General features: G+C 40.1%; 1 protein-coding gene across 1 annotated transcript in view; it reads right to left on the bottom strand.

Moving 5' to 3' along the window:
- Positions 1-24,041, bottom strand: part of ppef1 (protein phosphatase, EF-hand calcium binding domain 1) — a gene marked incomplete at both ends in the record, with an annotated part of 33,210 nt that extends 9,169 nt beyond the window's left edge. The window contains 15 exons of the mRNA XM_084001479.1: positions 2,296-2,402; positions 3,394-3,536; positions 4,889-5,074; positions 5,973-6,213; positions 7,271-7,422; positions 10,404-10,553; positions 10,661-10,697; positions 11,866-12,032; positions 14,912-14,993; positions 16,012-16,133; positions 16,233-16,396; positions 18,333-18,393; positions 20,299-20,426; positions 23,020-23,043; positions 23,975-24,041. Of these exons, the coding sequence (XP_083857605.1) occupies positions 2,296-2,402; positions 3,394-3,536; positions 4,889-5,074; positions 5,973-6,213; positions 7,271-7,422; positions 10,404-10,553; positions 10,661-10,697; positions 11,866-12,032; positions 14,912-14,993; positions 16,012-16,133; positions 16,233-16,396; positions 18,333-18,393; positions 20,299-20,426; positions 23,020-23,043; positions 23,975-24,041 (1,831 nt within the window). The remainder of the gene's footprint in view (positions 1-2,295; positions 2,403-3,393; positions 3,537-4,888; positions 5,075-5,972; positions 6,214-7,270; positions 7,423-10,403; positions 10,554-10,660; positions 10,698-11,865; positions 12,033-14,911; positions 14,994-16,011; positions 16,134-16,232; positions 16,397-18,332; positions 18,394-20,298; positions 20,427-23,019; positions 23,044-23,974) is intronic.
- Between the last annotated feature and the right edge of the window lie 2,428 nt (positions 24,042-26,469).

Below are 26,469 nucleotides of genomic sequence, written 5' to 3'. Positions count from 1 at the left end.
TTCAATCTGGCCATTAACGATCTGCGAGACAAGGGCAGAAGAGCTTTCTGGTCCATTAAAAAATCCTCATGTATTGATATCCCTGTTAGAGTCTGGATGAAAATATTTAAATCGGTAATTGAACCTATTATACTATATGGTAGTGAGGTGTGGGGTCCTCTTGTAACCCAAGACTTTGAAAAATGGGACAAACACCCGATCGAAAGCCTGCATACCGAGATTTGCAAAAACATCCTCAAAGTCCATAGGAACACCCCCAATAACGGATGCAGAGCTGAATTAGGCCAATTTCCCCTTTTAATTCGGATCCAAAAAAGACTATTCTATCAACACCTCAAAGCCAGCGACCCCAACTCCTACCACTACAAAGCCCTGCAGTGCCAAGAGGAGAGCAAAGACAGGAGTCCCCTCAGCCAGCTGGTCCACAGGCTCAGCTCCACCAGCACCGAGCACCAAGACCACCCTCACACAATCCGGCCCCACCAAATTATAGAAAAACAAAAAGACAATTACATCAACTATTGGACATGTACAACCAAATCCCAAAGCAAACTGCAATGCTATTTGGCCCTAAACAAAGAATACTCCATGGCAGATTACTTGAGTTCAGTAACTGACCCCAGACTGAGGAAAACCTTGACTATGTACAGACTCAGCGGCCACAGCCTGGCTTTAGAGAGCGGCCGCCACAGACAGACCTGGCTGCCCAGAGACCAGCGCCTCTGTCAGCTCTGTCCACATAGACAGGTGGAGACAGAGCAGCACTTCCTGCTGCACTGTGACGCATACACACACATCAGAACACAGACATACACTAACATCACACTAACAACACCCAACTTCACCCAACTCTCAGACCAGGACAAATTCTGTCATTTGTTAGGAGAACAAAGAGCCACTGCTTTAGAAGCAGCAAAATATGTTTGTGCCTGTCACAAAAAGAGAGATGAGCTGCTCAACATGAGCTCCTCTATATGAGCAGCTGCTGCTGCTCCTGTTGAGTTTTACCTGCTAAATGATATCTACACTGTTTGTTCATCAGTATCATCTGTATTATTATATTATCTGTTTATTTATTTATATTGTATGTGTTATTTTACCATTTTTGTAATGCTTTGGCAATATTGTACTGACAGTCATGCCAATAAAGCTTGTGAAATTGAAATTGAATTGAGAGAGAGAGAGAGAGAGAGAGAGAGAGAGAGAGAGAGAGAGAGAGAGAGAGAGAGAGAGAGAGAGAGCTAACGCCAGCGCACTATGCGGTGCCTATGTGAAAACGTGCTCCTTTGGATGTTTTGGTATAACACATGGGTTAGCATGTTGATTGTTGACAGAAAACTGATGTCATCTAACGTTGTATTTAGATGTTGAGTGGCAGAAAGTGACCCCCGCATTCACTGATGACCCACAGTTAGATGTGCTCTGACGCCGGATCTGCTCCGGAGCATTCTCTGTTCAATTTGTTTGGACTTGATATGAATTAAACATGAATTAAAATTGAATGCTATTGAATATGGCATTATTATCATTTAAAAAAAATTAAAGTGACCGGTAAAAATAGATTATGACGGAATTTTTATGACCCCGTCAGTCAAAATGACCGGCGACGAAAAAGTCTAGCGCAACCTCTGCATGTACTACATTGGACAAAAGTGTCCAATGTGTTTGAAGCCATAAAAAAAGGCATATTTTACAATATTTTTCCAGTTTTTTTTGCATGAATCTTCTTATCCACTTCTCCTCTATTGATCCAAACCATTGAATTAATTAATTTCAGACTTTTAACCCCTTCAATGCCAGAAAATAGAGTCCCTGGAAAGAAAAGTGGTGGAAAAAAGCACATAAAAAGGGGGTTACTTCAAAAAAACTGAATGCAAATTGAATTTGGTTTGGGGGGATTAGATCAGTCTTGGATATGTCATTGATGAGTAGCAACATTGATTTCCTGGGGTTTGTAGTTTTTTGTACATGGGACTCTCAGAAAAAAAACGACACATGTACTACATTGGACAAAAGTGTCCAATGTGTTTGAAGCCATAAAAAAAGGCATATTTTACAATTATTTTCCAGTTTTTTTGGATGAATCTTCTTATCCACTTCTCCTCTATTGATCCAAACCATTGATTTAATTAATTTCAGACTTTTAACCCCTTCAATGCCAGAAAATAGAGTCCCTGGCATTGAAGGGGTTAAAAGTCTGAAAGTAATTAAATAGTAAATAGTAGTACATGTGTCGGTAAAAATTTGCAGGGCACAAAGGTTAAAACAAGAAGAGAGGAGGTGAGTCAACGTCACCGGTGTTGTTGTGGTCGTTCCCCTGGAAACCCGCCATCAGCTCCGCACGGTGAGAAAACAGCTTCTCCTTCAAGGCCCGTAGAGCAGAACCCTCCGCCGCCCGCACTCTGACAACACACGATGCTTCAGTCCGTTATTTCATCACTTTATTATCCTTAAAGATTTTAGCCAAAGAAATGTAAAAGAACTTCTCAGCTGTCGAAAATATTTGATTTATACAAATTTAAAAACAGACAAATACACAGAATCTACTCACTGAAGAGGATGAGAGATTATCTATTGTTTTTTATTATTTCAATATTAATATTGAACTGAAGTGAATTGAATTTTATTTAATTTGAACATGTAAGCAAAAGTAAGGCACGAGTTTGTTTGTGATAACATAACCCTTACAGAAAAACTACATTGTGTCATATGTGAAGTTCAGATGTGTTCACATGTTTGATTTCACATGTGAAAGATTCACGTTATTTGCACATTGGGAATCACATGGTTTTGGCCCAATTTTGTAAAACATGTTACCGCAGTGGAAAAATGGGTTCACATGGGAATTCACATGTGATTCACATAAAATTGGGCCAAAACCACATGATATATATGCGAAATTGTTCACATGTGAATCACGTACTGTATGAAGTTCATGTGTTTTTTCTGTAAGGGACTAAGTTATAGAACAAAAACTGAAAACAAAAACATTGAGAACAAAAACATCATCCTTATATCCTTATTTGAAACATAGTGAGAAGAAGCAATGCTTTGATTTAATTTATAATTTTATTTGTTATATAGTGTTATTTATTATAATGATGTTTTTACTGTAAATAATTGTATCTATTGCTCTTTACTTCTTTATATTATGTTCTTGCTGTTTATTTTTCTTGAGTATGGAGCTGTAACGGCTTCTCACAGTTTAATACTGTCAGGCAACAGTGACAATAAAGATTCTCTTCTATTCTAAATAATTTATCCAGTTTCCTTAATTACCGTGGTTGCATAATGTTTACAACAGAAGAAAAATAAAAAATAAAGGGGCAAGTCAAAAATAAATAAATGAAATACTAATGTTGATGTTCAGATTGATTGTGGATGGGCTGTTACCTCTGAGTGAGTGTGAGCCTGCGTGTGCTGCGACTGACTTGATACTGGTAGAAACGAGGAACCAGTTCTCTGCCAACTTTGATGTACGCTCCTCTGTTGCTGCCCTCCTCGTAGTAGTTAGAGGCTGAGAAGATGGTGATCACCTGCACAACACACACACACACACACACACTAGTACATATAGGTAATGTATGTCTGCATATGTATAAATGTGATTAGGTATATATAGTTGCAAAAATAGAAGTGGTAGATGATATAAATAAAGTGTTGCATTGCGACATGTTTTAGACCTTTGATGAGTAGATGTCTGGTCTGCAGCCATTATTTTAATTCATTTTCTTCTCTTTTTTTTGCTTTGATACATATATCATGTAATTTGTGAATTGATTTCTTGATAACAGGGGTAGACAACATTAGTTTGCTTCTTTCTGCCTCCTTTCATTCATGTCATGGCAAACATTTTGTGGCCTCTAGATGTGTCGTTTTAGTCTTATTTTGTTGCAATCTGTCATAAAAGAGACTATTGTTAAAGGGATACGCCAACATTTTTTTTTTCGTGTCTTGCCTCACTCCCAAGTCCATGACCAGCAGATAGACACCATCCTTTCGACTGTGCGTGCAGTAACAAGGGAGATAGAGCCGTATCGCCGTAATTAGCTTAGCTCAAACACTGGAAGTGTATAGGTAGTGTTAGCCTGCCTCCTACCCGAGCTGAAATCAGCAGTCAGAAGCTGATTTCATTTTAGCTCTAAACTCTGTAAATATATCACTTTATCCACATTTCAAACATGTTTAGGTGAGAAAGTAGCCGTTTAGATCAGCAGTGTGTCGTTCATTTGTCTAAATACCACCTGTTTACAATTTTGTTGGGACGAATTCGGCGCTACTCAAGCTAGCCGTTGTGACCAACGCACTTCCGGTTACTTTCACAAAATAAAACACCCGTTGCCCTTTACATACAGAAAACCATGACGATAGAATTTGTGCTTTTACTTTGAAATAGGAAGCTAACCTACCCTCGATGTAGCTAGCTTGAACCAAAATAAACCGTCTTTGCTTGAACCCTCCGTTTTGACCGATCTCGTCCCGTTAGCGGTATTTGACCGCTCAAGATGCCTTACCGGAGAGTTTTGTCAGCTCTGAGACGAAGATCGGCCCGCCGGTTTCCGTTTAGAGTTGCTGAAGAGTTTCTCTGATGACTTTAGGTGGAGGCAGGCTAACACTACCCATACACTTCCAGTGTTTGAGCTAAGCTAATTAGCGACTTTAGGTGGAGGCAGGCTAACACTACCCATACACTTCCAGTGTTTGAGCTAAGCTAATTACGGGCGATACGGCTCTATCTCCCTTGTTACTGCACGCACAGTCGAAAGGATGGTGTCTATCTGCTGGTCATGGACTCGGGAGTGAGGCAAGACACAATTTTTTTTTTTTTTTGGCGTATCCCTTTAAGTATTTATTCCTCCAGACATGTTTCAGGCTCTCAGCCTCTGACCTGTCCACCGTGACACAGCTCGTATCCCTCCTGTTTGCACTCGTGGGACCTGATGAGCAGCTGCAGCCCGTGTTGCAGCAGCAGCCTCCTGGTGACGTCGGGGCCGAAGTAGCAGCCTCCTCCTCTGAACGTGTTGGGGCTGCAGCCTTCCTGCGTCTTAGGGTCGCTCCACAGGACGTCCACGATCTGCAGCAACAGAGAGGAGGCTGATGAGTGACATGTCAGTGAAGCAGAGAAGTAAACGACATCAACTCCCACTGCAAAGACTCAAAATCTGTCCAAGAATATTTTGTCTTATTTGCACTGTATTATATTTGGTTTCCATCCTAGCACAACTCCATTAAGAGACCCTGCTTTTGTCTTGCATTGTTGCATCTTCATCCATTTTATCCAGCATCATAAATAGTCAATCTCACCTAAATCTATTAAATTGCACTACGCTTCTTGTTTCTGTTTTTGTTTTATAACAGTGTCATGTTAATTGTCTTTCTTTGTAGTTTTTATGTCTGTTGGTTTCTGTTGGATACATGTGTTTGTTGTATGTGTTTTTTTTCCTGTTTTATGAATTATGTTGTTATGTTCTTGTGTTCATTTTAATGGCTTTTAACACCTTGCCAGGAGGACTACAGTCGGAAGGCTAACACCGGCACCTTTACATTTTATAATGTTCATTAATGTGCACTGTCCTCCTTAAATAAAACTAATTAACTAACCTCTTTCCACTTACAATAAGACTCATCACCTAAAAATTAACTTGCTTTTAGATCATTTTCACTTGTTTCAAACAAATTTTCATTGAAATAAGTAGAAAAATCTGCCAGTGAAAGCAGGTTTTTTGTGCTTGTAATAAGGAAGAAAAACTTGCTCCACTATCAGATTTTTCTACTTATTTCAAGTGAAAATCTGCTTGAAACAAGTGAAAATGGTCTAAAAACAAGCTGCTTTTTAATGTGATGAGTCTTATTTTAAGTATAATTAGATTTGTTTTGACTAGAAATGACATTTTGACTAGAAATAAGACAAATATTCTTGGTAAGATATTTGAGTTTTTGCAGTGCTCCTCTTCCTCCTCCTCCTCTCTGACCTGTTTCCACTCTTGCTCGTGCTGCGGAGGCGACGGAGGAGGAAGAGACGACAGAGAGTCCAGGAAAGGCACTTGGAGGACGTTGATGTTGTAGGGCGAGCTGGGGGAGGACGGGCAGGGACGAGGGGAGAGACAGGACGGGGTCCGAGGAGAGCAGAGGGAGGAGGAGGAGGAGGAGGACGAGGAGGAGGAGGAGGTGGAGGCAGCGCTGTCCTGCCGGCTGAAGCCACACCTCCTCTTCCTTCAACAGGAGACGACAGAGAGTTTATAGAAGACAGTCAGTGTGAGTGAACAGTTAAAGGGATACACCAACATTTTTTTTTCTGTGTCTTGCCTCACTCCCGAGTCCATGACCAGCAGATAGACACCATCCTTTCGACTGTGCGTGCAGTTACAAGGGAGATAGAGCCGTATCGCCCGTAATTAGCTTAGCTCAAACACTGGAAGTGTATAGGTAGTGTTAGCCTGCCTCCACCTAAAGTCGCTAATTAGCTTAGCTCAAACACTGGAAGTGTATGGGTAGTGTTAGCCTGCCTCCTACCTAATGTCGCTAATTAGCTTAGCTCAAACACTGGAAGTGTATAGGTAGTGTTAGCCTGCCTCCTACCTGAGCCGAAATCAGCAGTCAGAAGCTGATTTCATTTTAGCTCTAAACTCTGTAAATCACTTTATCCACATTTCAAACATGTTTAGGTGAGAAAGTAGCCGTTTAGATCAGCAGTGTGTCGTTAATTTGTCTAAATACCAGCTGTTTACAATTTTGTTCGGACGAATTCGGCGCTACTCAAGCTAGCCGTTGTGACCAACGCACTTCCAGTTACTTTCACAAAATAAAACACCCGTTGCCCTTTACATACAGAAAACCATGAGGATAGAATTTGTGCTTTTACGTTGAAATAGGAAGCTAACCTACCCTCGATGTAGCTAGCTTGAACCAAAATAAACCGTCTTTGCTTGAACCCTCCGTTTTGACCGATCTCGTCCCGTTAGCGGCATTTGACCGCTCAAGATGCCTTACCGGAGAGTTTTGTAGCTCTGAGACGAAGATCGGCCCGCCGGTTTCCGTTTAGAGTTGCTGAAGAGTTTCTCTGATGACTTTAGGTGGAGGCAGGCTAACACTACCCATACACTTCCAGTGTTTGAGCTAAGCTACGGGTGATACGGCTCTATCTCCCTTGTTACTGCACGCACAGTCGAAAGGATGGTGTCTATCTACTGGTCAGGGACTCGGGAGTGAGGCAAGACACGGAAAAAAAATGTTGGTGTATCCCTTAAACATCTGTGAACATCTGTTTGACCTCAGGTTGGGAGTTCTCTGGTTCTTGCTGTGGCTGCGGCTGCTGCCGGGACGGGAGCTGTCCGTGGACCTCGTCCTCTTGGCCTGTCTGCAGGACGGACCGAGGTCCAGCTGCTCCAGGCTGCGTCGGGGAAACCGCAGCGCAGATTTCACCTGGAGAGAGAGAGATAATAAGAGAATGAAAGGTCGTACACCTGTTGTCTAAAGTAAAGTTCAAACAGACACTTCAGCTCTGGAAAAAATGAAGAGACCACTTCAAAATGATGAGTTTCTCTGGTTTTACTATTTATAGGTTTGTGTTTGAGTGAAATGAACATTTTTGTTTTATTCTATTAACCACTAACAACATTTCTCCTAAAATTGAAATATAAATATTGTCATTTAGAGCTTTTATTTATTGGCAGAAAATGACAACTAGTTATAAATAACAAAAAAATATCAAGTCTTTTCAGACCTTGAATAACAATGATGAAAAGAAAACATGTTCACACTCATCCCTAAACAACACAACATGAATATTTTTTACTTAGGAAGAGTTTATAAATCTGTTTTTGTGGGATCATGTCAATGTTTAATCCCAGAAGTGGTTTTTATAATCTTCCTATAAAACCAGATGTGGAGTTGTGTTTGTGTTTAAAAACAAGTTGAACGAGTGTCGTACATGTAGAGATGCTTTTCAAGAGACATTTGTGAAAGTGGTATCTTAATCTTTACTTGCCTTGTTTAAATTAGATTAGATTATTTTATTTATTTATTTGTTTGTTTATTTGAATGGGACAGTGCACATTATTGGACATAAGAACATATATAATAATAATAATAATATAATAAATATGCCGGATTATAGCAGGATGCTAGTTTCCGTCCATAGAGTTGTTAGATTAGATTAGATTAGATCTATTTTATTGATCCCAAGGGAAGTTCAAGCATCCAGTTGCAGCAAAGACAAACAATCAGGATATAAAGGACATTAAAAAAAAGTGTGTGACTCATTCAGTAAACAGACAACCTGTTACCTGCAGTGAAAGTTGCTGATGTGTTTGTGTTTGTGCATTCTCAGATTAAAAGAGTTGACAAAACTCATGCACACTCTCCATCTGTCAGGTGAGTTTTGGTCAACAAAATGTATATATACACATATACACAGAGAGCAAATTTGAGCAACCTGTGATTAGTAAGTTAAAGAAATATATATACACTATGTTATATATAAAATACTAAAACTACTACCACATTAAATTATATTTCGGGCAGGATGAGTTTGTCATGTGTTTGCTGTGACTCTGTGTGAGTTTTGTTGACCTCTAGTGGCCCAGACCTGATATTACAGTCACAGTAACGGTGCAGAGGAAGCTGGAGGATGAAGCTGCAGTAGCTACAGTCTGATGATGAACTCTGACTTTTAGCCAAAGACGGTTTATAAACCAAGACCTTCCATGAGGAGTCAGCTTCCTGTATGATGTCACGTGGGCTTCTGCACGGCCACGCCCCTTTAGAGAGACCAGAGGCAGCATAGAGTGTATTGACTCCAATGGGACAATTTAACGTGAACACAGATTATGGTCTGTCCTTTCTCCCCACAGTCACTGAAGTAAATTTTGGATTCATTTTTCACAAGCCACATCTCTTCTGAACAGTTTGACACCAAAATGGCGATTTTCAGACGGAGAGATCAGGAGAAAATCCACTTTGTTCAAGACCTGTCTCTGTCTCTACGACGACACACTCTCGCCAGATTTGGCTCAGATCTCCTAGGCAACGTCAAACAAACGGCCGCGAACTCCCGTGAAAATGATTTAAATTATTTTTGTCATGCTAAATATGACTGTTAGTAGTGTAAGTATTTAATGTTATCATAAGAAAATATAAATATCTCACTTTCATCTACCTACAAATTGTATAAATCCACACACACGTTCACAGACGAGGTGGTGACGGTTGGCCACGCCCACTTAGAGAGACAGGAAGTGAAACCATTTCTATCATTGGAGCAGCCGCTCATGGAGTATCTTTCCATTTATTGAATATCTTTGTTTTAGCTGCAGTAGCTACAGTCTGATGGTGAACTCTGACCTTTAGCTGCAGTAGCTACAGTCTGATGTTGAACTCTGACCTTTAGCTGCAGTAGCTACAGTCTGATGATGAACTCTGACCTTTAGCTGCAGTAGCTACAGTCTGATGATGAACTCTGACCTTTAGCTACAGTCTGATGATGAACTCTGACCTTTAGCTGCAGTAGCTACAGTCTGATGATGAACTCTGACCTTTAGCTGCAGTAGCTACAGTCTGATGATGAACTCTGACCTTTAGCTACAGTCTGATGATGAACTCTGACCTTTAGCTGCAGTAGCTACAGTCTGATGATGAACTCTGACCTTTAGCTACAGTCTGATGATGAACTCTGACCTTTAGCTGCAGTAGCTACAGTCTGATGATGAACTCTGACCTTTAGCTGCAGTAGCTACAGTCTGATGGTGAACTCTGACCTTTAGCTGCAGTAGCTACAGTCTGATGATGAACTCTGACCTTTAGCTACAGTCTGATGATGAACTCTGACCTTTAGCTGCAGTAGCTACAGTCTGATGATGAACTCTGACCTTTAGCTACAGTCTGATGATGAACTCTGACCTTTAGCTGCAGTAGCTACAGTCTGATGGTGAACTCTGACCTTTAGCTGCAGTAGCTACAGTCTGATGATGAACTCTGACCTTTAGCTACAGTCTGATGATGAACTCTGACCTTTAGCTACAGTCTGATGATGAACTCTGACCTTTAGCTGCAGTAGCTACAGTCTGATGGTGAACTCTGACCTTTAGCTGCAGTAGCTACAGTCTGATGGTGAACTCTGACCTTTAGCTGCAGTAGCTACAGTCTGATGGTGAACTCTGACCTTTAGCTGCAGTAGCTACAGTCTGATGATGAACTCTGACCTTTAGCTACAGTCTGATGATGAACTCTGACCTTTAGCTGCAGTAGCTACAGTCTGATGGTGAACTCTGACCTTTAGCTGCAGTAGCTACAGTCTGATGATGAACTCTGACCTTTAGCTACAGTCTGATGATGAACTCTGACCTTTAGCTACAGTCTGATGATGAACTCTGACCTTTAGCTACAGTCTGATGATGAACTCTGACCTTGTGCCTCTCCACGGAGCCGAGCAGCTCCAGGTCCGTCTGGTCTGAGATCCCTCCGTGGACGATCAGGATCTTCCCGTCGATGACGGTGGCGACGGGCAGGAGGCTGAAGATGTCCTGGAACAGCTGCAGGATCTCACGGCCGTGAGTCTGAGCACGATGACATGACACACCGTACAAATAACACGAATAAAACTTTATTTAACGCTCTCAGAGGTTCAGAGTGTAATAGAAGCAGAGGAAAGACTCTCCTGTACCTTGTACTTCTGCATGACCTCTTTAGTGAACCCATATCTGAAACAACAACAGCAGCAGCTCAGTGAGAGGAAGCTCCGTCTTTAAAGGGATAGTTCAACATTTTGTCAAATTGGCCCACTGCCATAATCCCTATAGTCATAGCAGTAGGTTCGTTACCTTTAATTGTCGGTGCAAGCTATTTTTTAGAACGGCGGAGCAGAGCCGTGAGCTGCTCAGAGCTACGCTACGGAGGCTCATGGGATTTCTTGGTTTCCCTCATCAAACTCATCAAATACACAATCCAACAACTCCACAACGCTCTGGTGGACAAGTTGTGAGCTGCACATTCACCACGCTATGAGATAATAACACAACGTTACCACACAGAGTTGTTTTACTCTGCGTTCACACCAAAAGCTTCCAAAGCATCAAAAACGCTCGAGGGTGGGCGTCAGACAAGACAGCTCCGAAAACGGCAAATATTTTCAGCCGCTTTGGTCGCTCGTCACGTGACTGACGTCAAAGTTCGATCGCGCTGGTCATTGGGGAGCTGAAATAATTTTTTTTTTTTAAAAAGGCAGCCGACGGACATCTCTATTCTGACAGGCTGCCGCCGGTTGCCGCTGAACCGCGTCATAGCTAATTACCCTAAAGTTAATCAGGGCTCAACTTCTCATCTGGTGACGCTTTGGACGCTTTGGAAGCGCGGCGACGCCTGTTGACGCTTTGGACGCTCAGTGTCGCCGGGCTCTCATTGAAAATGAATTGACTTCTGGCGTTTTTGACGCTTTGGAAGCTTTTGGTGTGAACGCACAGTTAGAGGTAAAATTCATACAAAACCGCTGATGTGCGTTGCCTTCAGGGACAGTTTTTCATCAACAGTCTCTGCATTTCCCTCTAAAACAACTCTGTCTGGTAACGTTGTGTTATTATCTCATAGCGTGGTGAATGTGCAGGTCACAACTTGTCCACCAGAGCGTTGTGGAGTTGTTGGATTGTGTATTTGATGAGTTTGATGAGGGAAACCAAGAAATCCCATAATGAGCCTCCGTAGTGTAGCTCTGAGCAGCTCACGGCTCTGCTCCGCCGTTCTAAAAATAGCTTGCACAGACAATTAAAGGTAACGAACCTACTGCTATGACTATAGGGATTATAGCAATGGGCCAATTTGCCACAATGTTGAACTATCCCTTTAATGCCCCGTTCAACTCCTCCTCTGACCCACCTGAGGTTCATGATGTGGTCTTCGTGGTTCCCTCGGTTCAGGTGCATGTAGTCGGGGTAGAGCAGCAGGTAGGCGAACAGCAGCACCACCACCTCCATCGACTTCTTCCCACGGTCCACGAAGTCGCCGTTGAAGACGTACGGCGTCTCGGCGGAGGGAAGCCCGTTCTGAGAGACGACGACGAGTTAGGAAAAACAACAAGAACAAAATCCGGGTGTTAACTTTGTGGAGGACGGTCTGAAGATGCAGTCGCAGCAAATTTGGTGAAAATTGAACAAAAATTGTGGAAGAAAAAAAGGTTTAATAAGTTTCACAGTTTTTGAAAAATAAACGGAGTGATGGACTTTATAATTATTGTTTTCCTCAATGTTCTTCTTTCTTTCTTCTTTCTTCTTTCTTCTTCCGAGGAAGTCCTACTTACCGTGTATAATCAGTGAAAACAACTTCACAGAAATGTCGACCTCATGCCAGATTTACTCAACTCCAAGGACATAAGCGTTTAAATTTAAAAACTTTGAAAATTCCTACCAATCCAACGGTAGATGCTACAGTTTTGAAACTTCACCACAATGTCGCCCCAATACTGCTGAAACGTTTGTCCACTTAAACTCATTACAAATTATGAAGTCCATCACTCTGTTACATTCAAAAACTGTAAAACTTATAAAACCTATCTCGTTCCCACAATTTATGCTCAATTGACACTAAACTTGCTACAGAGCATCTTCAGACCGTCCTCCACTAACAATTCACACAGATTTTTGATTTATCGAAAACTGAGCCAACAGTGCATGAAAACGTTTGACTGTAAACACTACTGTAAACATCCGAATCCTGCTAAATACATTTTCAATCTTCCTGAAAAAAACGGAGAATATTTTGGAGTCATGGTTGATGAAGTTTGGCAAATATCAGAATTTTATCTCAAAAACTGAATTTTCTACAACATTTTGAATTCTGCTCTCATGGGAACAACTGGAGTCTAATAACACAAGACAATGGTGGCGTTACAGCCAGAGGCGGATTAAGGTAGTCATGGGCCCCTAGGCTATTCTTTCTGTGGGGCCCCCTTATGCAGCAGCAGCGGCATATAAAGCTAATAAGGGTACGTGCGGCGGGAGGGGGGGGGGGTATGATCAGGAAGGTACCAAATCCATACAAATACATCTGGTGGCGAACACACTCAGTTTCAATCCTGACGTCATTTGTGGGTGTGTTTTTAAGCAAAATATCTGAGAAAAAAATAGTTTGACTGGAGCGCAGCCACTCCTCTTTCAGGGGCTCCCGCAGCTCGAAGCTGAACAGGAAGGGATCTTCAGGTGTTGAGAAACACCGTGTGTGTCCCCGTGTGGCAGACTGTAAATGTACAGAAAGAAATATTTTTTCTGTGTAAATATGTTTCAAATTAAGTTTTACTGAAAGTCATGTAATCCAATGTGGCTGCCACCTGGTGACGTCACAATATGCAAATTAGATGAGTAATTTACACCTATCACAAACTTTAGGTCATTATGAATATTTTTCTCATTTACACCATAGATTTATCCCTCACCACTTGCAAGCTACAGCCTTGTGAAATCTTGAAATCCAAACTTAATGTTTTCCTAAATAAACTCTGGGGCCTAGAGGGTTAAGAAAATAAGTAAAAGTCAAGAAATTGGTCTCAGACCTCAGAGGATGTCTGTGTGTGTCTGTCCATTCAGTTGTAAGCAGTGTGTGTGATTTGGTGTTTGCATTTGGAGTGTTTTGGGGGCCACAAACAAGATCATGTTTAGGGCCACCAAAATCCTAGGGCCGGCCCTGTATGAAGGACTCGTGCGTGAATAACTGAACCAATAGCCTAATAGCTGGACTACAGAACAAGAAGGCACTGCAAACGGATTTTATTCGGATACGTTTCTCTAGAGACTTTCTATTCTTGCATATTTCTCTTCTCTATTGTTTAGAGACAGCAGGCCTATACGGTTGTTCATAAAGGGTAAAAAAAAAAAAACATGTGACGGTGGGATTTAAACATTAGCGCGAATAAGGACTGCAGCTAAAAAAAAAAAAGAGGACGGCAGCGGGAGCAGCGCTACAACAAAGGTAGAACATGTTCTCTGGGAACATGAGGAGCAAAAACACATCCTTCACATCATAACACTGAGGTGCACAGTGTTTCTGCCCCCCCGCCCTGCCGAATGAACGGGCAATTGAAAAAAGAAAAAGAAAAAAAAAACGGCATGTAACCCAGCTCTTTACAACAACAACAACAACAATATCCTTCTACAAATGAACGATCGCCCCCGTATAATCGTGTAACTTTGGCTCATCATGATGTAACTCACTCTCAGTGGAGGTGACCAGAGACAGGTGATTGAGTCCGTTTTGGCCCATATGGATCTCAGTTATAGGCTAGTTGTTGGTCTCTTTTTTCTTTCTCCCACCTTGCGCTCTGCTGTCGGGCTCCGCTGTTTTTTCTCTAACATTGCGGCTCCGTGACCACATAATCTGACCAATCCCGGGGCCCTTCCACACGCGGGGCCCCTAGGCTGCAGCCTAGGTCAGCCTGTGCATTAATCCGCGCCTGGTTACAGCATCTAAATTTCAAAACTTTGAAAATAAATTAATGACAAAACAGATCAACCATATGTGCTATACGACTTTGCAACTTTCACTTTAAAATTGTCTAATTTTGTCTATAAAAAAATTGCCCGACCCTGGATTGTACAAAACTTTCTGAAGTATTGGGGCGACATTTTGGTGAAAGTAAAGCAAAACTGTATCAGGTACACTTGGTTTGCTGGGAATTATTTAAGTTTTAAATTTAGACGCTTATTGTGTCCCCCCCACGAGGAATATTGACATGTCCTTTAAATCTGGCGTGGGACTGGAGCTTTGTACAAAATAAACATAAAAATTTGGTGATTTTTCATGTGTGGGAAGTAGGATTTCCTAGAAAGAAGAATAATAATAAGAACAATACTGGCTAAAACAATAGAAAAGTAAAAACCACCAGAGCTGAGATGTGACGTGACATAAAGTTGTCGTGTAGATGTTTTTTTACCTTATAGAATATGAGCAGCAAGTCGTCGAGCCGGCCGTGTAGATCGCCTGAACCACAGGAGGAAGAGAAGCAGAGGAGGAACCTTAATGTGTGTTAAGTATTGTTGAGTTTAATGAGATGCGAATGCAGATGAGGAGTCAAGTGGTTTATCAGTGAGCAGATAAACAAATAAACACGAGCTCCTCCTGTTGGAACGGAGCCATTAAGAAACACTGAACTGGATTAATTCACATCCACAGACATCAGGGAACATTTAAAACCACCAGCAGCTCATTCATTCATGTACATTATTCTGATCCCAGCAGTTTGGTGGATTCGGGAACAAAATGTGATTTAAATTAAATTCAAACTGGTCAAATAAACATAATTTATAATGTAGAATATATATTTAAACCATTACAGTGATAAAGTAAATCAAGTTAACTTTAGATTTTTCCACAACTACTGGATAATTAAAAGAAATTTTAAGTTTGAAATTTGAAATTTAAACTTTGAATTTAAAACACATGGAAAAATATTCACATTTGTTTGACTAATGAACTCTGTATATTTGCTTTTTTATTTATTTGAACATCCAGACCAGATAAGGCCAGGATCTTGTAATCTATAAAAGTCTACACTGCAAAAACTCAAAATCTCCCCAAGAATATTTGTCTTATTTCTTGTCAAAATGTCAAATTTCTAGTCAAAACTCATCTCTTTCCACTTAAAATAAGACTCATCACCTAAAAATGGATGTGTTTTTAGATAATTGTCACTTGTTTCAAACAAATTTTCACTTGAAATAAGTAGAAAAATCTGCCAGTGAAAGCAAGTTGTTTGTGCTTGTAATAAGAAAGAAAAACTTGCTCCACTATCAGATTTTTCTACTTATTTCAAGTGAAAATCTGCTTGAAAGAAGTAAAAAGTGTCAAAAAACAAACTACTTTGTGATGAGTCTTATTTTTAGTATAATGAGATTTGTTTTGACTAGAAATAAGACAAATATTCTTGGTAACATTTTGAGTTTTTGCAGTGTAGTCTCTGTCTGAATCAGACTGATCCAATCCGACTTTGCTTTGAACAACTTGGATAATTTTGATCCAAACACCGGGCGCTGCCTCTCACCACAGATGGTGATCTCCTTGGTGCAGGATGTGGACAGGTGGACGATGTTGGGCATCTGCTTCAGGAGCTTCTTGGTCTCGTACAGAAGCTGCAGGACGTATCTGGCGTGGAGAGTCTGTGGAGGAAGTGGAACAAGAACTTCAAAATAAAACAGCAAACGATCGAAAGTGAAAGTGAGTGAAAAGCAGCAGAGTGAGAGAAACACGTGTTATACCTGCTGCTCCTTGAAGGCGCTGAGCAGAGCGTTGGTGTCGGCGATGGAGAGAGGGAAGGAGAGCCGAGGGCCGGCGTACGAGTCCGGCACCGCGATCAGGTCGAAGCAGGACTCTCTGTCCAGCCACGGGTCGATCACCGGGTCCAGCAGCTGGGAGATCAACTCTGGAGGGCACAGAGTCACAGCTCATTCAATATATTCAGAGTTTCATTCCATATACAGGGCCGTTGTATAGGGGAGAAAGGTGATGATAATTCCAGGGGCCCAGCACCCAGTAGGGCCCACAAAAGCCCCAGTAGTCTAATCTTTGTATGACTGAATTATTCTGCATAAGACCCTGACTAATACTCATAGTAATGCTGCATTAGCATCAAAACAAAGTAGGCTAAATAAAAAATGATAATACATGCGTAGTCTAAGAAAAAAAGTGGAAAAGTCAGGGGGCAGGGGCCCACTTTAGTATTCTTTAAGGGGGCCCAGAATTCCTAGTAACGGCCCTGTCCATATATTCAGGTTCATTCAATATATTCAAAGGTTCATTCAATATATTCAGAGTTTCATTCAATATATTCAAGTTTCATTCCATATATTCAGAGTTCACTCAATACATTTAGAGTTTCATTCCATATATTCACTGATCCAGACTGGGGCTGCAGTTGTTTTTCCAAATGTATGTTTTCCCTAATAAACATATCATTTTCAAGTCTTTCATTACGATAGGTAGGTAGGTAGGTAGGTAGGTAGGTAGGTAGGTAGGTAGGTAGGTAGGTAGGTAGGTAGGTAGGTAGGTAGGTAGGTAGGTAGGTAGGTAGGTAGGTAGGTAGGTAGGTAGGTAGGTAGGTAGGTAGGTAGGTAGGTAGGTAGGTAGGTAGGTAGGTAGGTAGGTAGGTAGGTAGGTAGGTAGGTAGGTAGATAGATAGATAGATAGATAGATAGATAGATAGATAGATAGATAGATAGATAGATAGATAGATAGATAGATAGATAGATAGATAGATAGATAGATAGATCGATCTTGTGCATAAGTCTGAACATGACCAGAGTGAAACTTTGGATTTGGTTTATCATCTGTTTCCAGATGTTGGAGCGAAGCTTTGAGGCTGCAGCTGGTTGTAGTTGTGTTGTAATTGTGTTGTAGTTGTGTGTGTTTAACGGATGAAGTCAGATCTGTTTGGAGGTTTAACAAGAAGAAGAGGAAGGATTCTCCCACTGAACTGAGGTGTGTTGTGTGTCTGTGTGTTTGTGTGTTTGTGTGATGAGCAGCTTCCTGCTTCCAGTCGTATTAAAGCTCCACTCCAACATGGAAATGAGAAACTGAAGCCTCTAATTTATGCACACAAACAGAAATCTACCTCCTCCTTTTTCTGTTTACTACGTCTTTGTCTGTGTCCACCTTTAGACACACACACACATACACACACACACACACACACACACACACACACACACACACACACACACACACACACACACACACACACACACACACACACACACACACACACACACACACACAGCTGCCGTATATAATAAACACTCTGCTGACCTAAGGATTCACTCGTCAATGAAGCTTTGTGCTTTTTAGCTGCATGAGTGGGTCAATACACACTTAAACCACAGCTGTGTGTCAATGCAACACACACACACACACACACATACACACCACTGGCCTCCACATTCACAGCAGTTGCTAAGCAACAGGGTACATGCAGTGGGTTTTCTAATCTAGACCAAAATACAGTGGATGAATAACACTGGAGCTAATTTGATGGAAGTAAAAAAAAAATTAAATGTCATGTTGGAAAAAAACAAAAAAATAATGACTGTATTTTCATAACAAATTTTATAATTTGTCATAATCTGTCACTTTTACAGTAATATTTTACCTAGGAATCAGTGTGAGCCCTTTACTTGTTAGTGTACAAACTTTAAATCACAAATAATCAAATAAAGTGAATGAAAAAAACATTAATAAAGTTCATATTGTGCAGAAAAATCCCCAGTCAGTAAAACAACAAAGTAGAATCAAGTTCCTGTATTTACAGAAAACACGTGACATGATGCTTCACTGACTAATAAATAAAAGTCTTTTCCTCTGACCTGGACCGTTCCCGTTCAGCTGAGTGAAGTTGTCCAACATGAAGCTGAAGAAACTCGAGAGCTGAGGAGAGAAAAATAAAACGTTTTCCTGAAAATGATCATAATTTCACTATACAGTATATTATGTATGGCATGCCGTTCAGGAAATTAATTGAATATACTGTATGGAATGAACCTTGAATATAATGAATGACACTCTGAATATATTGAATGAAACTCTGAATATATTGAATGAACCTTGAATATGTTGAATGAATTAAACTCTGAATAGTGAACCTCTGAATGTAATGACACTCTGAATATATGGAATGAACTCTGAATATATTGAATGAAACTCTGAATAGTGAACCTTTGAATATATGTAATGACACTCTGAATATATGTAATGCACTCTGAATATATTGAATGAAACTCTGAATAGTGAACCTTTGAATATATGTAATGAAACTCTGAATATATTGAATGGAATTCTGAATATATTGAATGAACCTTTGAATATATAGAATGAAACTATGAATATATTGAATGAACCTTGAATATGTTGAATGAACCTTGAATATATTCAATGAAACTCTTAATATATTGAATGAACCTTGAATATATTGAATGACACTCTGAATATATTGAATTAACCTTTAATATATTGAATGAAACTCTGAATATATTGAATGAACCTTGAATATATTGAATGAACCTTGAACATATTGAATGAACCTTGAATATATTGAATGAAACTCTGAATAGTGAACCTTTGAATATATGTAATGACACTCTGAATATATTGAATGAAATTCTGAATATATTGAATGACACTCTGAATATATGGAATGAAACTCTGAATGTATTGAATGAAATTCTGAATATATGTAATGACACTCTGAATATATTGAATGAACTTCTGAATATATGTAATGAAACTCTGAATGTATTGAATGAAATTCTGAATATATGTAATGACACTCTGAATATATTGAATGAAATTCTGAATATATTGAATGAAATTCTGAATAGTGAACCTTTGAATATATGTAATGACACTCTGAATATATTGAATGAAATTCTGAATAGTGAACCTTTGAATATATGTAATGACACTCTGAATATATTGAATGAACCTTGAACATATTGAATGAACCTTGAATATATTGAATGAAACTCTGAATAGTGAACCTTTGAATATATGTAATGACACTCTGAATATATTGAATGAAATTCTGAATATATTGAATGACACTCTGAATATATGGAATGAAACTCTGAATGTATTGAATGAAATTCTGAATATATGTAATGACACTCTGAATATATTGAATGAACTTCTGAATATATGTAATGACACTCTGAATATATTGAATGAAATTCTGAATATATTGAATGAAATTCTGAATATATGTAAAGACACTCTGAATATATGGAATGAACCTTGAATATATTGAATGAAACTCTGAATAGTGAACCTTTGAATATATGTAATGACAATCTGAATATATTGAATGAACTCTGAATATATTGAATGAACCTTGAATATATTGAATTAAACTGAATAGTGAACCTTTGAATATATGTAATGACACTGAATATATGGAATGAACTTGGATTCAGAGTTCATTCAATATATTCAAGGTTCATTCAATATATTCAAGGTTAATTCAATATATTCAGAGTGTCATTACATATATTCAAGGTTCACTCATTCACTCAATATATTCAAGGTTCACTCAATATATTTAGAGTTAATTCAATATATTCAAGGTTCATTCAATATATTCAGAGTTTCATTCCATATATTCAAGGTTCATTCAATATATTCAAGGTTCATTCCATATATTCAAAGATGCTTAATTTCCTGAATGGCATCCCATAATATATACTATATGTATACAGTATATATATAGAGAGAGAGAGGGAGAGGAGGAGGAGGAGGAGGAGGAGGAGGAGGAAGAGGAGGAGGAGGAGGAAGAGTGACCTGCAGCTGGTCCTGTTCTCCTGCGTATTCGATGGACTGGAAGATGTTCCACGTGTATCTGCGTCTCATCTCCAGACGAGCCACGTAGCGCCGGTACCAGCGCTGGATCAGCACAGCTGCTTTCATCGCTGCAACACAACACAACACAACACAACACAACACAACACAACACAACACAACACAACACAACACAACACAACACAACACAACACAACACAACACAACACACTATTTACCAGAGGTGGGAGAAAGTCCCTATGTTGCAAGTCCAAGTAGAGTCTCAAGTCTTTGCTCTCAAGTCTCGAGTCAAGTCCAAGTCCAAAGATTTTAGTTTCGAGTCCCAAACAAATCGATTATAATTAATGATACGTAAAGATCATGACCACACCTCAATTGTTAAGTTGTTTATATTTTATTGTTAATATTCTGCCACTTATTCATCTGTTTATTTTTATTAATAATATTCTATCGTGATATACTTTGTCAATATAAGCACTGCCTTCTCCGGGGCCGACAATCGTAAATATTGAACATGTTTAATATTTAGGGTTGGTTTTACGAGCCAATTGTCGGGAGAATTAAAATCTTAAAGGTGTACAGAAAAGAACATAACATAATCTTAAAAGCCTAAGATAATTGGGCGATTTTGTCTTTGGTTGGAAGGGGGAAAATCTGGGCAAAATCAGCCAGATTATCTTTATGTGTGTGGTAGGCATTAGTGTGTTGGCATTAATTATAGCCTACACAGCCAAGACTGATAACAGGAGTGGGTTCTATAGGAACGTGTCTGGATGGCTGCTGCAGTAACATTGATGTGACACTTTTTTTTTTATATTTTAATATTTGTGCTTGCTGCTTGTGACTTGACTTGAATTCAAGTCAAGAGGGTTAAGTCCAAGTAGAGTCTCAAGTCTTTACTCTCAAGTCCCAGTAGAGTCTCAAGTCTTTGCTCTCAAGTCCCAGTAGAGTCTCAAGTCTTTGGCATCAAGTCCAAGTAGAGTCGCAAGTCTTTGCTCTCAAGTCCCAGTAGAGTCTCAAGTCTTTGGCATCAAGTCCAAGTAGAGTCGCAAGTCTTTGGCATCAAGTCCCAGTAGAGTCTCAAGTCTTTGGCATCAAGTCCAAGTAGAGTCTCAAGTCTTTGCTCTCAAGTCCAAGTAGAGTCTCAAGTCTTTGGCATCAAGTCCCAGTAGAGTCTCAAGTCTTTGGCATCAAGTCCAAGTAGAGTCTCAAGTCTTTGGCATCAAGTCCCAGTAGAGTCTCAAGTCTTTGGCATCAAGTCCCAGTAGAGTCTCAAGTCTTTGGCATCAAGTCCAAGTAGAGTCTCATGTCTTTGGCATCAAGTCCCAGTAGAGTCTCAAGTCTTTGGCATCAAGTCCAAGTAGAGTCTCAAGTCTTTGGCATCAAGTCCAAGTAGAGTCTCAAGTCTTTGGCATCAAGTCCAAGTAGAGTCTCAAGTCTTTGGCATCAAGTCCAAGTAGAGTCTCAAGTCTTTGCTCTCAAGTCCAAGTAGAGTCTCAAGTCTTTGCTCTCAAGTCCAAGTAGAGTCTCAAGTCTTTGGCATCAAGTCCCAGTAGAGTCTCAAGTCTTTGGCATCAAGTCCCAGTAGAGTCTCAAGTCTTTGGCATCAAGTCCCAGTAGAGTCTCAAGTCTTTGGCATCAAGTCCCAGTAGAGTCTCAAGTCTTTGCTCTCAAGTCCCAGTAGAGTCTCAAGTCTTTGCTCTCAAGTCCAAGTAGAGTCTCAAGTCTTTGCACTCAAGTCCCAGTAGAGTCTCAAGTCTTTGGCATCAAGTCCAAGTAGAGTCTCAAGTCTTTGCTCTCAAGTCCCAGTAGAGTCTCAAGTCTTTGGCATCAAGTCCCAGTAGAGTCTCAAGTCTTTGCTCTCAAGTCCCAGTAGAGTCTCAAGTCTTTGCTCTCAAGTCCAAGTAGAGTCTCAAGTCTTTGGCATCAAGTCCAAGTAGAGTCTCAAGTCTTTGCTCTCAAGTCCAAGTAGAGTCTCAAGTCTTTGCACTCAAGTCCCAGTAGAGTCTCAAGTCTTTGGCATCAAGTCCAAGTAGAGTCTCAAGTCTTTGCTCTCAAGTCCCAGTAGAGTCTCAAGTCTTTGGCATCAAGTCCCAGTAGAGTCTCAAGTCTTTGGCATCAAGTCCCAGTAGAGTCTCAAGTCTTTGCTCTCAAGTCCAAGTAGAGTCTCAAGTCTTTGGCATCAAGTCCAAGTAGAGTCTCAAGTCTTTGGCATCAAGTCCCAGTAGAGTCTCAAGTCTTTGGCATCAAGTCCTAGTAGAGTCTCAAGTCTTTGGCATCAAGTCCCAGTAGAGTCTCAAGTCTTTGGCATCAAGTCCTAGTAGAGTCTCAAGTCTTTGGCATCAAGTCCCAGTAGAGTCTCAAGTCTTTGGCATCAAGTCCCAGTAGAGTCTCAAGTCTTTGGCATCAAGTCCCAGTAGAGTCTCAAGTCTTTGGCATCAAGTCCCAGTAGAGTCTCAAGTCTTTGCTCTCAAGTCCAAGTAGAGTCTCAAGTCTTTGGCATCAAGTCCCAAGCGAGTCCAAGTCTTTTTTTGATTTGATCAAGCAAGTTAAGAGTAATCAAAATCGGGACTTGTGTCCAAGTCAAGTCTCAAGTCCAGAGTCCAAGTCCCCACCTCTGCTATTTACTACTACTGCGACTGAGTGTGTTCATCTTCAGCTGAGTGTGAGTGTGTGTCAGTCAGTCTGGTGTTTGGTTCTTACTCAGAGCCGGGGTCGGAGTCTTGACTGAAGCATCTGAGAGAAGAAAAACACAACTACAGCTCAACACAATTAAGGGACTGGTAATTGAATAACGTCATGTGCAAGGAAGCGTGCACACACACACACACACACACACACACACACACACACACACACACACACACACACACACACACACACACACACACACACACACACACACACTCAGACTGTAGGAGAGATAACAAGACACAGGGGAGGTCAGGAGCTACACTGGGACTGGAAAAACAAGAAGAGAGAAACCACCTGTCACACATCTGCTCTGCGTGTGTAACAAGTGTTGCGTGTGATGAGGATTATACGACACAACGTTACGTGATACTGATGTGTAGAATAGAAATAAACAAAATATAACAAAATAAAAGTCTCTAATAATAAAACTACACTGCAAAAACAAAAACAAATATTTCCAAGGATATTTGTCTTATTTCTTGTCAAAATGTCTCATTTCTAGTCAAAACAAAACTTTTTCCACTTAAAATAAGACTCATCACCTAAAAATTAACTTGTTTTTAGATACATTTTCACCTGTTTCAAACAAATTTTCACTTGATATACGTATAAGAATCTGCCAGTGAAAGCAGGTTTTATGTTTTTGTGATAAGAAAGAAAAACTTGCTCCACTTTCATTTTTTTCTACTTATTTCAAGTGAAAATCTGCTTGAAAGGAGTAAAAAGTGTCTAAAAACCAGCTACTTTTTAATGTGATGAGTCTTATTTTAAGTAGAATGAGATTAGTTTTGACTAGAAATGACATTTTGACTAGAAATAAGACAAATATTCTTGGTAAGATTTTGAGTTTTTGCAGTGTAAAGTCGTAGAATCTGAACTGATTCTGCTCCTGTTGGATCTAGTGGTTTCTACTTTAACTCCTCCTCCTCCTCCTCTTCCTCTTCCTCCTCCTCCTCCTCCTCACCTGGTGCTGGCTCCACTCTTTGTTTTTTCTCTTGTGTTTCCGTGGCGACAGAGGTGCCACATCCCATGATTGGGGGTTCACATCAGTCTCAGCAGCAGCAGGTCACACATCTGGAAGGAGGAGGAGACAGGGACAACATCTGTCCACATCTGTGACGTCAGCAGCAGCTGGTTCACCAGACCAGTAGCTGACCGGTGTGACGTCACTCTCCCAGTAGCTGGTCTTTACTTCCAGTTTAAATCTGATCTCATTTAAAACCTTTAATAACAATAATATCTGATATAATAATCGATCTGAATTTCCCTCCTATAGGGATTAATAAAGTATTTTCTATTCTATTCTAATACTACTAGCCTAATAATAATATAATAGCCTAATAATAATATCATCATTATAATCACGTGCAGCCTCTAAACGCACGAGCCTCCAACATGTTAAACAACAGAATTAGATTAAAGCTTTAAATGGCTGCGACGCTTCATCAGTAAAATCTGCTGCTGCTTTAAACAGATGAAAATGAAAATATGAGAATGAATCAGAATAAAAACCTGTTTTCTTTCTTTCTGTTTCCTCCGTTGTTTTATTCCGCTGTTTGTTCATCGGTGAGATCAGCGGTGAGTGAGGTGGCTTCGACCTGCAGCTTCAGTCCGGAGAACTTCACCAGAACAAAACAGAGGAGGAGAAAAAAGAAAACAAACCCTTCAGGTCTCCGGTTCGGCTCCGGTTTCTTCTGGTCCCAGTGACTCTACAGGTTCGAGTCCGAGGGCTGAAGCAGCAGAGACGCTGCTGCAGCTGCCGCCACCGCGGGGACAGAGCAGCTGAGGCGACGAGACGCAGCTCCGCCCGGTGCCGCTGCGGTTCCGCTCCGCAGCAGCAGGAGAGGAGAGCTACAGACACAGTAGACTACACTGCAAAAACTCAACATCTTTCCAAGAATATTTGTCTTATTTATTGTCAAAATATCTAATTTCTAGTCAAAACTAATCTCTTTCCACTTAAAATAAGACTCATCACCTAAAAATTAACTTGTTTTCAGATAATTTTCACTCGTTTCAAACAAATTTTCAATTGAAATAAGTTTTTTGTGCTTGTATATAAGAAACTTGATCCACCATCAGATTTTTCTACTTATTTAAATTGAAACATGTCTAAAAACAAAGCTATTTTTTTAACGTGATGAGTCTTATTCTAAATAGAATTAGATTTGTTTTGACAAGACAAATATTCTTGGTAAGATTTTGAGTTTTTGCAGTGTACAGTAGCGCTACAGACTACAGCAACAGTAGGTATGGAGGTACATCTGTGTCTTTATTATTCAATCAAAAGAAAAGTTGATTTAAACAAAAAATATATTTTCAATCAAAACAAACTTCACTGTTTGAACCCTTTTCTTTGATTGAAAATGTTTTTATTTTATTGAAGTTAATATTTGATTGGAAATATCTTTTGTTTAAATCACCTTTTTGATTTAAAGACAAAAATATCTTACCCATAATATGGCTCAAATACAAAAAAAAGATAACTTTAATCCCCAAAAATATTTTCAAATAACTCACCATGGGGGTAAACAAATGAAACTGGGTTTGTTTCTGTTTCCAGTTGTTACAGGTTAATCAGAACCAGAACCACCTCAGGAAGTGGATCTGACACATGGAGGAAAAGTAGGCTAGGTTTTTTTTAAAAAAAAGCCTAATTTTTTAAGGGATTGATCACTTCTAAAGTAAAAGTTGATATTTGAGGCCGATATGTGATGAAACTCCAATATAAAGGTTTGAGTGGATTTGACCTGGAAGTAGAAGTTCAGTTGACCTCAGGTTGATAATCCAAGTCAGATTAAAGCAGAAGTGAGTGATATATTTGTGTTAATATAAGTCTTAAATAGTTATATCTTCCGACAGCAATCACTTACATAGAGTGTTTGGACTGAAACACGGGTCTGTCAGTCACTCGGCTCTGCTCTGAGCCGAAGAGAAAACATTTATCGTATCCTACAGTTTTTATCCAATGAGGAGAGAGAACGGCATGCAGGGCTGTGTGTGCAGCCAAGGAACGCCGTGAATGTGGCGACGTAGGGACGAGTGACTGTTATGGTGCGTTCAAGGAAACTCGTATTTTTCCGACCGTGAAGTGGTACCAGTTCGATCTGGTACGAGTTCACCGGTCAGAAGTTACGAGTGGCCGTTATAGTGACTTTCACCGGTAAAACAGGTCGGAAAAACACGAGTGGGTTGCCTGGAACGCTACAAAGTCGTAAGTTGTGACTTGAAGCTGTAATTTACGATTTCAAAAGCCTGCCTGGAACGCAGCATTAGCCAAAACGACGGACCACTCACTTCTGCTTTAAGTTCAAGGCCTGATGAAGCTGTGAACTCTGAACATGTTAGAAAACTCCAGTGAAGTGTAAAGAGACACCAAATCCAACACCAACTACAAACAGGAAATCTTTTTCTGAGTTTCCTGGGTAAGAAGCTTCATATTCCACTTCCTGTCTGTAC

Source organism: Trachurus trachurus (assembly GCF_905171665.1).
Source record: "Trachurus trachurus genome assembly, chromosome: 3".
Taxonomy (NCBI): domain Eukaryota; kingdom Metazoa; phylum Chordata; class Actinopteri; order Carangiformes; family Carangidae; genus Trachurus; species Trachurus trachurus.
Note: the sequence above shows the minus strand (reverse complement) of the source record. Positions and strands in the feature narration are given on the sequence as shown.